The 13,925-nt window shown below is 41.1% G+C and overlaps 2 protein-coding genes across 3 annotated transcripts in view; both read left to right on the forward strand.

Moving 5' to 3' along the window:
• Positions 1-8,491: 8,491 nt before the first annotated feature.
• On the forward strand, positions 8,492-11,579 carry rbp7a (retinol binding protein 7a, cellular). Its single transcript, XM_060938395.1, has 4 exons — positions 8,492-8,634; positions 8,858-9,036; positions 10,633-10,734; positions 10,843-11,579. Exons 1-4 carry the CDS (start codon positions 8,562-8,564, stop codon positions 10,894-10,896), a joined length of 408 nt encoding a protein of 135 aa, XP_060794378.1. The 5' UTR covers positions 8,492-8,561; the 3' UTR covers positions 10,897-11,579.
• Positions 11,580-13,088: 1,509 nt separating this feature from the next.
• Positions 13,089-13,925, forward strand: part of ube4b (ubiquitination factor E4B, UFD2 homolog (S. cerevisiae)) — a 60,002-nt gene continuing 59,165 nt past the window's right edge. For both annotated transcript variants that reach the window (XM_060938397.1, XM_060938396.1), the window contains exon 1: positions 13,089-13,373. In XM_060938397.1, the coding sequence (XP_060794380.1) occupies positions 13,350-13,373 (24 nt within the window). In that variant the 5' untranslated portion in view covers positions 13,089-13,349. The remainder of the gene's footprint in view (positions 13,374-13,925) is intronic.

Below are 13,925 nucleotides of genomic sequence, written 5' to 3' on the forward strand. Positions count from 1 at the left end.
AGAACCCTCTAAGGTACTTATTTGTACCCTTTACATACTGCTTGGGAACATAAAGGTACCTTTTTGGTCCTAAAAAGGTACATGTAGTTACCTTGAGGTCCAATAATGAGCACTAGGGGGTACATGAGTATAGATTTTACCTTGGGGGACAGAAATGGACTCCTACTGTACCCTGACAGCGCAGAACCAGCCTCGGCTGTCTCGTAGGCCATGAAGGAAAGAAAATATCACATTATGTTCAAAACTTTGTCTCATCTCATCTCATTATCTCTAGCCGCTTTATCCTGTTCTACAGGGTCGCAGGCAAGCTGGAGCCTATCCCAGCTGACTACGGGCGAAAGGCGGGGTACACCCTGGACAAGTTGCCAGGTCATCACAGGGCTGACACATAGACACAGACAACCATTCACACCTACAGTCAATTTAGAGCCACCAGTTAACCTAACCTGCATGTCTTTGGACTGTGGGGGACACCGGAGCACCCGGAGGAAACCCACGCAGACACGGGGAGAACATGCAAACTCCGCACAGAAAGGCCCTCACCGGCTACGGGGCTTGAACCTGGACCTTCTTGCTGTGAGGCGACAGCACTAACCACTACACCACCGTGCCGCCCTCAAAACTTTGTGTGTTTGTTTTTTTAAATTAGTGAACATTTTCTTGTAAAGGCTTGGTATTCAGCTGAGCGCACACGAAGAGAGCTAGCAGAGTAGCAGTCACGTGCTTTCAAAACACAGTGGCCTGTACATTAAAAAAAAGCAACCCAATTTGGATTCTGGGAAAGGAGAGTTGGCCCCCTTTAATTTACTTTCTCTTTTCCCATTTGCAAAATAACCTTTACAGGAGGAGTGAACAAGAGTAAAATATATCAACTTTACTCTTTTTAACTCCTCCTGCAAGAATTTACTTTTATTAACTTCAAGTGTATCCGTTGTCTCATGTCCTAAAACGTCAAAATGTAAATTTAGTCCATACAAAATGGAGTATATTAACATTAACATTAGTAAATGTTCCTTTTCTAACTCTACTGACATTATGATGTTTAAGTCTGCAGCGTAAAGCTGTCTGGTCTGTCTGGTCTGACTTGCTCTGCTCGGTGCAGCCCTAGAATTAGTTCAACGGTAAATCCCGACTATTCTGTAATTAGTTTTAATTCCATACACATCTACCCTTACAAGCTGGTTAACTGGAGTCACTCAGGAATATCTGCAATAATAAATCTACCCCTTCAAAAATCCTTCTACTCCTCCATTCATATTCATTTCACTCCTTTTATTATTTATGGATTCTAATAGGCTCAGATCTGGTTTTCCTGCTTTCCGCATGGCAACACCAGAGAATGCGGCTGTTGGGCTGCTTACACATGCATTTTAGCTTATTCATATTTGTATTCATACTCCCAGCAGTCTCTCAGGACTGAGTGGTTATGACTGATGGGCACTGAACACTGCAGACCAACCGAGTGCGCTGCAACTATTTTTCCCCCTTCTTATATCCAGGGTCATCTCACCCGTTTCAATTTGAGTTGTACTGATGGGAATTCTGGCTCTTTTCAATTAAAAAAAAAAAATCTGTTGGCTCTGCTCAGCAATAAAAGCCAACTTGGCAATATTTTGACCTGTAATTGTTGTTATTACATTACACAGTAGCCTAGGGAGCAGTTGGGGGTTAGGCGCCTTGCTCAAGCACACCTCAGCTATTCCTGCTGGGGCAGGGAATTGAACTGATGGCCTTTTAGTCCCAAAGCTGGTTCTCTAACCATTAAGCCATGGCTTCTCCTTTGTGAGTATGGCTAAAACTGTTTCCTGAAATCTTACTCTGTCATTCTGCAATTCATTTTCTAAAATATGCAGATGGTTCCTACATGTAGTGGTTAGCACTGTTGCCTCACAGCAAGAAGGTCCTGGGTTCGGGCCCAGTGGCCGATGGAGGCCTTTCTGTGTTGAGTTTGCATGTTCTCCCCGTGTCTGCGTGGGTTTCCTCCAGGTGCTCCGGTTTTCCCCACAGTCCAAAGACATGCAGGTTAGGCTAATTGGTGGCTCTAAATTAACCGTAGGTGTGAATGTGAAGGTGTGTGAATGGTTGTTTGTCTCTATGTGTCAGCCCTGCGATAACCTTGTCCAGGGTGTACCCTGCCTCTCGCCCATAGTCAGCTGGGATAGGCTCCAGCTTGCCTGCGACCCTGCACTGGATAAGTGGCTAGAGATGATGGATCCTCCATGTCATGCTGCTTCATTCACACAGCTGAGCGTCAAACATGTGCCTCATGATTCACACTAATGAACAGATGTTGAAAAGAGGCTTTTTGGTTAAATCACATTGTAAGAGTAACAATGCCTATATCCACAACAAAAGAAATCAAAAGTAAAAAAAAAAGCAAACAAAACATATATCCTATTTACAGTTGTGGTCAGAAGTTTACATACAGTGAGATGAATGTCATCTTGCATATGAATGTCATGGCAATATTTGGGCTTTCAGTCATTTCTCTGAACTGTTCTTTTTCTGTGGCAGAATGATTGTACGTCTTTAATTTAAAAAAAACACTAGAATTTGGTGCACAAGTTTTAATTTTCTTTGGGTTTTCTGAAATCAGCACAGGGTCAAAATTATACATACAGGGTCAAAAATGTACATATGCTCACTTAGATTATTAATTCAGAGGTGCTGAAACTTCCAAAATTCAAACTTCTCTTATCTTGCCAAGGCCGAGGTCTCTTAACTTCCTGTTAGTGATCATGATTGACTACAGCTAGTAGCTTCTCTGTGCCTTCATAAAAAGGGTTTGTTTACAGCACTCACTGGATTGACCAACACACAGTAAAATGGGAAAGTCCAGGGAGCTCAGTGCAGATCTGAGAAAGAGGATCGCAGATATACACAACTCCAGAATGTCTCTTGGAGCCATTTCTAAACAACTGCAAATTCCAAGATCAGTTCAAATAATTGTATGCAAGTTATTGTGAAGTGTAGTCACTTTGCCAAGCCACTTTGCTTCAAGAAAACCCAACCTGTCACCCTCAGCTGAAAGGAAATTGGTTTGGATGGTCAGGAACAACCTGGGAACCACCATGGCACAGCCCTGCCATGAACTGGAAGCTGATGGATCATTGTCTACAGTTCAGATCACCATGGACTAAGAGGCTGCTATAAGAAATAACCCCCTGCTCCAAAATTGGCACCTTCAAGCTTAACTAAAATTTGAAGCTGACCACACGGACAAAGAAAAAGCCTTCTGGAGGATAGCTGTATGGTCAGATGAGACAAAGATTGAGTTGTTTGGCCACAATGACCACCATGTACAGAGGGACACTGTACCAGCTGGTGGTGGTGGTAGGATCATCTTGCTCTGGGGCTGTTTTGCTGCCAGTGGAACTGGTTCATTGCACAAAGTGGATGGAATAATGAAGAAGGAGGACTACCTCAGAATTCTTCAGCATAAACCATCAGAAACTTGAACACAACTTGGGACTTACAACAGGACAATGAACCCAAACATGCATTAGAGCTGGTTGTGGAGGATAAAGCAGACTAACATTAAGCTTAAAACAAGCCTTGACTTCAACCCTATTGAAAATATATAGACCGTGCTTATAAGTCGAGTCCATGTCAAGAAAAAAAACAAAAACAAATTTAATTGAACTCTACCAATTCTACCATGAAGAGTCGTCAAATATCCAACTAGAATTCTACCATAAACTTGTTCATGGTAAATAAAAATATTTGGTCGAGGTGAATCTTGCAAAGAGACATTTTACCCAAATATTAGGTGTGCTTTAAGTATATTTTTGACCCTGTTTGTATAATTTTGACCCTGTGTTGATTTCAGAAAACCTAAAGAAAATTAAAATTTGTGCACCAAATTCTAGTGTTTTTTTTTTATTAAAGATGTATGCTGTACAATCATTCTGCCACAGAAAAAGAACAGTTCAGAGAAATGACTGAAAGTCCAAATATTGCCATGACATTCATATCCAAGATGACATTCATGTTACTGTATGTAAACTTCTGACCACAACTGTATCTACACAAAACTATTCAGTCTCTAATGGTGAGCATCTAAGTCCATTGCACGTTTTTAGAGCATTAATAATGTCTAGTTTTTTAGAGTTGACATAACTACTGACCCCTACACAATGTAAGAAATAAAACACGTTTTTAAAGGACCGTAATCATCAATGAGGTGGCGCAATGCAGGCCCAACGTAACTAGTTGTTGTTACCACTCCAAAGTTAATTATTTCACAGTAACAGCATGAAAGTGTTTTATTCTTCTTATATTACAGCAAGTTGCCACCTATTACAGGTTTTTTTTTTATTTATTAATGAATTACACATCATGCTTTTTGGCCATTTATAATTACTTGTAATACCATGAAAGGTGGGCGGCACGGTGGTGTAGTGGTTAGCGCTGTCGCCTCACAGTAAGAAGGTCCTGGGTTCGAGCCCCGGGTCCGGCGAGGGCCCTTCTGTGTGGAGTTTGCATGTTCTCCCCGTGTCCGCGTGGGTTTCCTCCGGGTGCTCCGGTTTCCCCCACAGTCCAAAGACATGCAGGTTAGGTTAACTGGTGACTCTAAATTGACCATAGGTGTGAATGTGAGTGTGAATGATTGTCTGTGTCTATGTGTCAGCCCTGTGATGACCTGGCGACTTGTCCAGGGTGTACCCCGCCTTTCGCCCGTAGTCAGCTGGGATAGGCTCCAGCTTGCCTGCGACCCTGTAGAAGGATAAAGCAGCTAGAGATAATGAGATGAGATGACCATGAAAGGTTTATGAGATACAATAGTACCTGTTATGACTTGGTCTCCTCTTTTTTGTTGGAAAACTTAAGTTTCTTATCAAATCTTCTTCTTCTTTCTGCTACATGTCACCACAGCAGATTATGCATATATTTGCTTTGGCATAGGTTTTTACACCAGCTGCCCTTCCTAACACAACCCTCCCCAATTTATCCAGGCTTGGGACTGGCATTAAGTATGCACAACCTCAATGTTTTTTTAAACCAAATCTGCATGTCTTTGAATCAAGGAAACCCACACAGACAGACACACAACATCCACACAGAAAGGCCCCAGTCTGCCATGAGGTTCAAACCTGGAACCTTCTTACCATGAGGCGGCAGTGCTAACCACTACACCACCATGCCACCTTTTCTTTGTAAAATGACAGCATAATTTTTAAAATCTGTTTAATATTAGGCTTAAATTATGTGGCATGTCTATCATACAGGTCCCATGAATGAGCACATTAATATAAACCTGTGGTTTGCCTTGCTGCTAGAACTATTGTCAGTGCTGCTCATCTCATTATCTCTAGCCGCTTTATCCTGTTCTACAGGGTCGCAGGCAAGCTGGAGCCTATCCCAGCTGACTATGGGCAAAAGGCAGGGTACACCCTGGACAAGTCGCCAGGTCATCACAGGGCTGACACATAGTCACAGACAACCATTCACACTCGCAGTCAATTTAGAGTCACCAGTTAACCTAACCTGCATGTCCTTGGACTTTGGGGGAAACCGGAGCACCCGGAGGAAACCCACACGGCCATGGGGAGAACATGCAAACTCCGCACAGAAAGGCCCTCACCGGCCATGGGGCTCAAACCTGGACCTTCTTGCTGTGAGGTGACAGCGCTAACCACTACACCACCGTGCCACCCTGTCAGTGCTGCTGTTATAGAAAATTAATTAACACCTTCTGACCAATCAGATTCAAGAATTCAACAGCACTGTGGTATAAACAGTTGTAATCCATGCTGGACTTTATTAATGTACGATATAAATAAAACAGAAGTTGCCAGTTCTGTTGCACGTACATCATGTATAGACAAAGGAATGTCAATGTCACCCAGGTGGAAAATGCCATTCTGTTCATGTATTTTTAGGCACACAAATACCTGGGCCTTGACTGATTTCTTTTGTGTTTTTAAAGTAAAAATATAACTTTTGGAGCAGGGTGGTGTGCAAGCCAGTATGACAGCTTCAGAGAACGTCAGAGAATTTGCACTGAGTCTAAAAATTTTTTTGTTGTTGTTTCTGTGAATAGATGATGAAGCATGTGTTGTATTATCAAGCTCTCTGATCTGACACGCCTTACACCAGAAATAAGACCTCATTTGATGGGTTAATGTGTCACCAAAATATAGACCTGTGATGGGATTAATATCTTAAACCCCACCCTCTCACGTGTTAAGAAGGGTTTAAAAGAACCAATTACACTACCTTTTGAAAAGTTTTTCAAATGTATTTGGTTTCACTTTTCTGAGTGCATGCAAACGGAATCATGTGATTTCCTCATGCATTGACAGGGAAGTTTTTCACACTTTACTGTAAAGTGCATGAATCTTCATAGAATGATGATATTGTCTGATCATGACGCACTGTGTGGGAATACACACTGAAGAAACATTCTTGAGTATTTCTATCTTACGCATTTTGTGTGACGTTTCACAATAAGCTTCCTACGCTGAGCCTCTGACTTTATCAGATAAAATTAAATTATGTGTAGTATTTTATATCAAATCATAACTTCATTCAGATTAGTCTTATTCAGATCAGATTTAATTCCAATAACATCTGTATAGATGTTAATTTATGAAAAGGTAATGCACTTAATTTACATCAAAACATTTATTATAAGTGTATAAATATACATAAATACATATTTGCCAGTATTCTGATATTGACCTTGAAATTAATCAAATTTAATGTTGATTCAAGTATTCAAAAATAATTCACTGAATCACTTATTTTAATAAAAATAATCTCATATCAGCCCTGTGATGACCTGGCGACTTGTCCAGGGTGTACCCCGCCTTTCGCCCGTAGTCAGCTGGGATAGGCTCCAGCTTGCCTGCGACCCTGTAGAACAGGATAAAGCGGCTACAGATAATGAGATGAGATGAGATAATCTCATATCATATTTGTAATTATGTTTGCCCATATTTTGCCGTTGAAATGAGCGAAATTAAAAGTAATATTGATATCCATATCACTACAATGACGTGGCTGCTCTGACGGCTTCAGCCATCAAAGTGTCTAGGGAATGTTACAGTAGTGGTTTCCCGTTGCCTTCTACTGGATTATTATAGAGGTTTTCTCCTCTCAACCAGTCACACTCACGGACAATTTAGAGCCACCAATTAGCCTAGACTGCTAAACAGTCTTTGGACTGTGGGGGGAACCCACGCAGACACGGGGAGAACATGCAGACTCCACACAGAAAGGCCTCCGTCAGCCACTGGGCTCAAACCCAGAACCTTCTTACTGTGAGATGACAGTGCTAACCACTACACCACCGTGCCGCCATTTAATGATATACTGCCTTAATAAAACAACACTCTGATTACTTTGATGGTAATATTATCTCATCTCATTATCTCTAGCCGCTTTATCCTTCTACAGGGTCGCAGGCAAGCTGGAGCCTATCCCAGCTGACTACGGGCGAAAGGCGGGGTACACCCTGGACAAGTCGCCAGGTCATCACAGGGCCGACACATAGACACAGACAACCATTCACACTCACATTCACACCTACGGTCAATTTTAGAGTCACCAGTCAACCTAACCTGCATGTCTTTGGACTGTGGGGGAAACCGGAGCACCCGGAGGAAACCCATGCGGACACTGCGAGAACATGCAAACTCCACACAGAAAGGCCCTCCCCGGCCCCGGGGCTCGAACCCAGGACCTTTTTGCTGTGAGGCGACAGCGCTAACCACTACACCACCGTGCCGCCCGGTAATCTTATACGCTGGTTTATCCTGTAATTATTAAAATGTCTTTATTTCAGGCAACACATATTATATAGCTAAAGTACTTTGGGTTTAGGCACCAATACTTTGATGTTGACCTTAAAAACAGGAATATTTAATTTAATATTGTAAAAAGACAGCAACTTTAGTGATAATCTAAAAAAATGCAATATTTTAGTGGATTATAATCTGCAGTTTTATCATCATATACTCATCTCATCCCATTCTCATTATCTCTAGCCGCTTTATCCTGTTCTACAGGGCCGCAGGCAAGCTGGAGCCTATCCCAGCTGACTACGGGCGAAAGGCGGGGTACACCCTGGACAAGTCACCAAGTCATCACAGGGCTGACACATAGACACAGACAACCATTCACACTCACATTCACACCTACGGTCAATTTAGAGTCACCAGTTAACCTAACCTGCATGTCTTTGGACTGTGGGGGAAACCGGAGCACCCGGAGGAAACCCACGCGGACACGGGGAGAACATGCAAACTCCGCGCAGAAAGGCCCTCATCATATACTGAGCGTACTTAATTACTTTTAATAAAAATGAGGTGTTCGTTTTAAAGGGTGTGTTCTCACCTGACATTTAAAACACAAAGCCTTTGTGTGTATATGTATGGGTTGGGTGAATGGGAGTGTGTGTAAATCAGGTATGAGCACCTGTTTTCAAGGTCCTGTTTCCTGACACCTCCCACTGTATGACTCTCTGAATCTTTTTTAAAGCCTGCAATCTCAGTCTTTACCTCAAATCATTCGTGTTTCTCAACTGCTGTGATTCTTCTTGATAACCAGAAAAAAAAATGCCTGCCAGCCTTTGTGGAACATGGGATATGATCAGCAACATCAACTTTGATGGATATATGATTACTTTAGGTAAGGCTTCCTTTCACGCCACCATCATTTTCATGAAGGTGAATATTAACATTAACAAGGAGCATGTGTTTCAACAGCACAGTACTTCAAAAGTATTTAAAAAAACCTGATGTTGATTATCATATAGAAAGTTTAACATGCAACATAATTTGATAATGACAATGTTCTTCTTTTGTTTGGATTTGTATGTTTCTATACATGGCTTACTCTTTTTCTCCTGCAGGAATTGGTTCGTCCACTCGTAAGATAGCTCTGAAGCTCAAGCAGCGTAAGGTGGTCGAGCAAGTCGGTGACAAGTATGTGATCAAAACTGTCAGCACCTTCAGGAACTACGTGGTTTCCTTCAGAGTGGGTGAGGAGTTTGATGAGTTTACCAAGGGCTTGGATGATAGACACTGCAAGGTGAGACATTTATACAAACCATTTGTATTGCTCTTCTAACTCAACTTCAGGGATTGATGGCCATTGGTGGAAGAAGTATTCAGATCCTTTACTTAAGTAAAAGTACTAATACAATACTATAAGTATGGTATAATACTCCACTACAAGTAAAAGTCCTGCATTCAAATCTTTACTTAAGTACAAATATGTAAGTATTATCAGCAAAATGTACTTTAATTATAAAAAGTAGAAGTACTCATTGTGCAGTAAAATGGTCCCTGTTGATGTTTTACTTGTACCACTATATAATGTTTTTGGATTAATATTACTGCTGTATTAATGTGTATGTTGCATTTTAATGTTTTCGATGTTTAAGGCTGAGCTGATTTTAAGTACTTTATATACTGTTGGGTAGTTTCATCTACAGCAGAGGATCATATTCTTTCAATGTTGGCGCATCGCTGTCCTGTGGGAACCAAGTATCTCTAAAAAGTCAACTTTTCACGAGCTCATGAAAAAAAACCCAGCCCTGTTCTCATCTTTGCGACAGTACATTTTCCAGCTAATCCAGCAGGGTTGTGAAATAGTTTATTTAGCTTAAGAAGCAGGGCAATTTTCTCAACCCACGAAGACGCACTTAATCCTTCAGTTTATCGCAAACTTTCAAACTCACCACATTTGGAGATCCTTGGTTTTCACTGGACAGGCATGAATAATTGTAATCTGAAAAGTAACTAGTAGGTAAAGCTGTCAGACAAATGTATTAGAGTAAAAGTATTTGCCTCTGAGATATAGTGGAGTAGAATTACTGTATAAAGTTGCATAAAATGGAAATACTCAAGTAAAGTATACAAGTACCTGAGTAAATGTATTGCCCTTAGATGCACTCCACCACTGTTGATGGCTATTTAAAGATTATCAATTTCATTTCTAGTACTGGGTCATGAAGTCATGACATTCATTCAAGGGTTCTTTTCCTTGTTTGAAAGCAAAGTCATCTGTTATAGCGCCCTACCATTAAGGGTTTCCACAAGTGGGACAAACCATAATTTAAAAAAGAAAAGAAAAGAAAAAAAGATGTGGGTATTGTGTTCTCCAAAACAAATTGTGCAAACGTTCACTGGTTTGTTAAATACAACAAGCCACATTCAAAAATATTCTTTTTTCCCCTTTTTACTGTCAATAGAATGTAAGTTCATAACATACAGTCAACCTTAGTATGTTATTTACAGTACATCATGAGCAATATTTATACTGAAATAAATATGAATCACTGAGATAAAGGTTTTAATCATTCCAGTATAAAATACTACTAATTTCTTTTGAAAAAAAGTTTAAATAATCGGCGCATATTATAATATTGCACCTAAAGACAGCCTTTAGTATACGTATCACAAACGGAACAGGTATTGTGAGTAGTTATTGCGTAACTGTGCTGTATGTATGCTGAATATTGAACTTGGAATCTGGGCCTGGTTTAGCTGAAAAATATCTTATTTTTCTCTCCACTTGTGCACAATGACAGTATAATGTTAATCTAAATCACAATGAATTTGATTGAAAAACAGAAATCTGGCTCAAAAATGGGAAATAACTGAACGCTTTGTTTATTGGCAGTCTGTGATGACATGGGAAGGAAACCGGATGGTGTGCGTTCAAAAGGGTGAGAAGAAAAACAGAGGATGGGCTCACTGGATTGAGGACGATAAACTGCACCTGGTATGAATACCTTGGTGTTGTTGTTGTTGTCGTCTTTTTCCCATATGTACTGATTGTTGTCTTAAAAAATGACTATGCATTATCATTTCTTTCTCTCTCGCCTTACAGGAGCTTTACTGTGAAGACCAAACCTGCAAGCAGGTTTTCAAAAGAGTGGCTTAAAGTGTACCTTTGTATCTCAATGAGGAAGAAGTGGACCAAGAGCTCGACCTCTCTGACATGATTTATGGTCACCAAGAGACTTGGGACTCAGATGATTTGCAAGCCTTTGGGACTAAAGGCAATGCTGTCAAGGGACAAGAAAAACCACAGTCCTGGAGAAACACACTGTTTACTGTTCTTTAGTACACCAGATTCAACTCATGAGATAAATATCTATTTTAAGTTGTATCTGATGTGCCAATGAAAGAAACAAACAACTGTAAAGTTGTAAAGTGACTGCACGTTTACAGACATTATTTCTATTCACTATGTCACCACTAGGAGGGGATATAACATTTAAAGTGGGTTCCTCATGGTTCTCCTTGATGGTGCTGCAGTTTTCTCTTTCTTGGCTGTCATTTGACGGTTCATCCATCCATTTTTTATTTATTTATATTTTTGTCAGTTGCCTAATTGCTCATCTCAGCTATGGACATTTGTAGGTTTATCTATTTATCTGTCTATCTAAATGTCACCTTCGTTTGCCATTTTTCATGATAAAAAGATGGGTGTGTGTTATTTGTGTAAAGAAAGCCACACATTCTGAAGGGAAGAAGTGGTCGTGAATGATTAATCTGCCAATGTTACACTGGTTTGATGTGACTTTGACAAGAATTTACAATAAAACTTGCAACAAGTTCAGACACCATGTGTGGTTTCCTTGGAACTCCTTCCTACACCATGTGGCAGCACCAATCCCCATAGCCTCTCACCTAGCTAGGGTTATAGTAGGGGACTAGTCCTCTGGTAACAACAAGAGTTTGACTCCCCACTCACATCTGTATTACAGTGTGCCTTGCCAGTAGGTACCATTTTTATGATGGTCTTTGGTATGACCCAACCGTGAATAGAACTCACGATCTTCCAAACAAAAGGCAGACACGCTAACCACTAGGCCAACTTGCAGGCAATGAGTATATAAATGGTACAAATAACTACCTTAGAGGGTCCTGCCACAGCAACAAGCTGTCATACCCCTAAAGGTACAACAACGTACTTGACTTTCTGAGAGTGTAGGTGCCTTTAGCCATGATAGAGAAGAAGGGGAAAGTGCTCATTCACTCAACTCCCCTCACGTTTTCCTTGCTGATCCCAGGACTTGAAGCGGCAACCCTTTAGGCCCAAGGCTGCATTGCTAACCTTCAGGCCATGGCTGCCCTACTGCTACTATTACTACTAATAATAATATATTTTGCTTGATTAAACTTCATTTTGTTGATGTATCATCAGTGTTAAGCCCAATTGTTTTATCTCATCTCATTATCTCTAGCCGCTTTATCCTTCTACAGGGTCGCAGGCAAGCTGGAGCCTATCCCAGCTGACTACGGGCGAAAGGCGGGGTACACCCTGGACAAGTCGCCAGGTCATCACAGGGCTGACACATAGACACAGACAACCATTCACACTCACATTCACACCTACGCTCAATTTAGAGTCACCAGTTAACCTAACCTGCATGTCTTTGGACTGTGGGGGAAACCGGAGCACCCAGAGGAAACCCACGCAGACATGGGGAGAACATGCAAACTCCGCACAGAAAGGCCCTCGCCGGCCACGGGGCTCGAACCCGGACCTTCTTGCTGTGAGGCGACAGCGCTAACCACTGTGCCGCCCCAATTGTTTTATAATTTTGGTAAATTAACCCCCAAAATACAACAAACAAACAAAAAACATGGGTGTAAATAGTTTACGGTTCACAAATCCCTTGACTATCTCCAAAAACAGGGTGGTGGCCTGATTTAAAAATCAAACAGCTTCACTTGCATCTTTTTTAGTCAAATTTGTATCTGATATTTTGTTTTGCTTTAACACACAGGTAGTAAATGACAGTTATAATACAATAACTGATAAGAGCATAGCTTGGAATTCCCTGTATTGGAAAATCACCCTCTGGGATTGCCGCAGGCGTTTTTGTTTAAACCCACCTTTATTCCGACAAATCGCGAGTCATGAGGTGATTGGCTGGTCCTCCATGGAACGTTTGTGAGTGTAATGTACTGACCAATCCTGGAACCAGGAGGCGGGATAATCGTCGCAATTCTGCTCTAGGAGGCGGGGTTTGTGCGAATACGGGTCGGAAAGAAGTAAAAAAAAAAATAAAAAAAAACTGCCGCAGATCTCAATGTGTCGGCAGCTTGTCACGTGACCTGAAATTCAAAATGGCCGCCCTGGTGTTTTGACGAATAATACTTTTGTGTTTGTTTCATTCTTTAAAGATCGGATATAACATCGTAACGATTGCGCAGAGAGCATACATATGTATGATTAATGTTTTAATTTAAGAGCGCCAAACAGACAATCACGGTGTATTGTTTATTTGTTGTATTGTTTTATACTATGCACTTTTGGGGTTTGTGAGGCAGCTAGCTAGTTAGCTAGCAACATAATTTTAGGTAAAAATTAAAAGGAAAGCGATGGAAGAGCTCAGCGCCGATGAGGTAAGACTTTCGTACGTGTTGGTCCTTCACTTCTGTGCATTTCTAGTATAAAGAGCTCGTAAAATGTCAGTAATGTCAGGGTTTTGGGGGGATATAATATAATGTAATGTCATTGTCACCCTTTCAACCGGAGCAGTGACTTGCTTTGCGAGCTGGAGATGATTGAAGCCCCCACTGGCAGGCAGTGTGTCTGTCATATCAGCGGTATTCTCACAATACCCTCAGCTTCCCTGACTCTCACTGAGAGTCATAAAAATTAATACATACCAACAGTTTGCACTGAGGTGGAAGTGAGAATTGTGCTGCATTATATTAGGTATATCACTGTACCGGATAGTGAGCTGCCTTCTAATTATTGATCAGCTGCACCTCGGCTGTTTTGTTTACCTTGCTAACATTAGATTAGCCTGATACACTCATCACTGTTAGTCAATCCAGGTGAAAAACACAGAAATCGATATAAATAATCTTAGTAAGGCTGCTTTTCAAGGGGACAGTTTTAGCTGTCTTGTAAATCTTCTCTTATTTCTGACTGGTAAATACAGTAACAGA

The sequence above is a fragment of the Neoarius graeffei genome, chromosome 13 (genome assembly GCF_027579695.1).
Source record: "Neoarius graeffei isolate fNeoGra1 chromosome 13, fNeoGra1.pri, whole genome shotgun sequence".
In the NCBI taxonomy this organism is placed as follows: domain Eukaryota; kingdom Metazoa; phylum Chordata; class Actinopteri; order Siluriformes; family Ariidae; genus Neoarius; species Neoarius graeffei.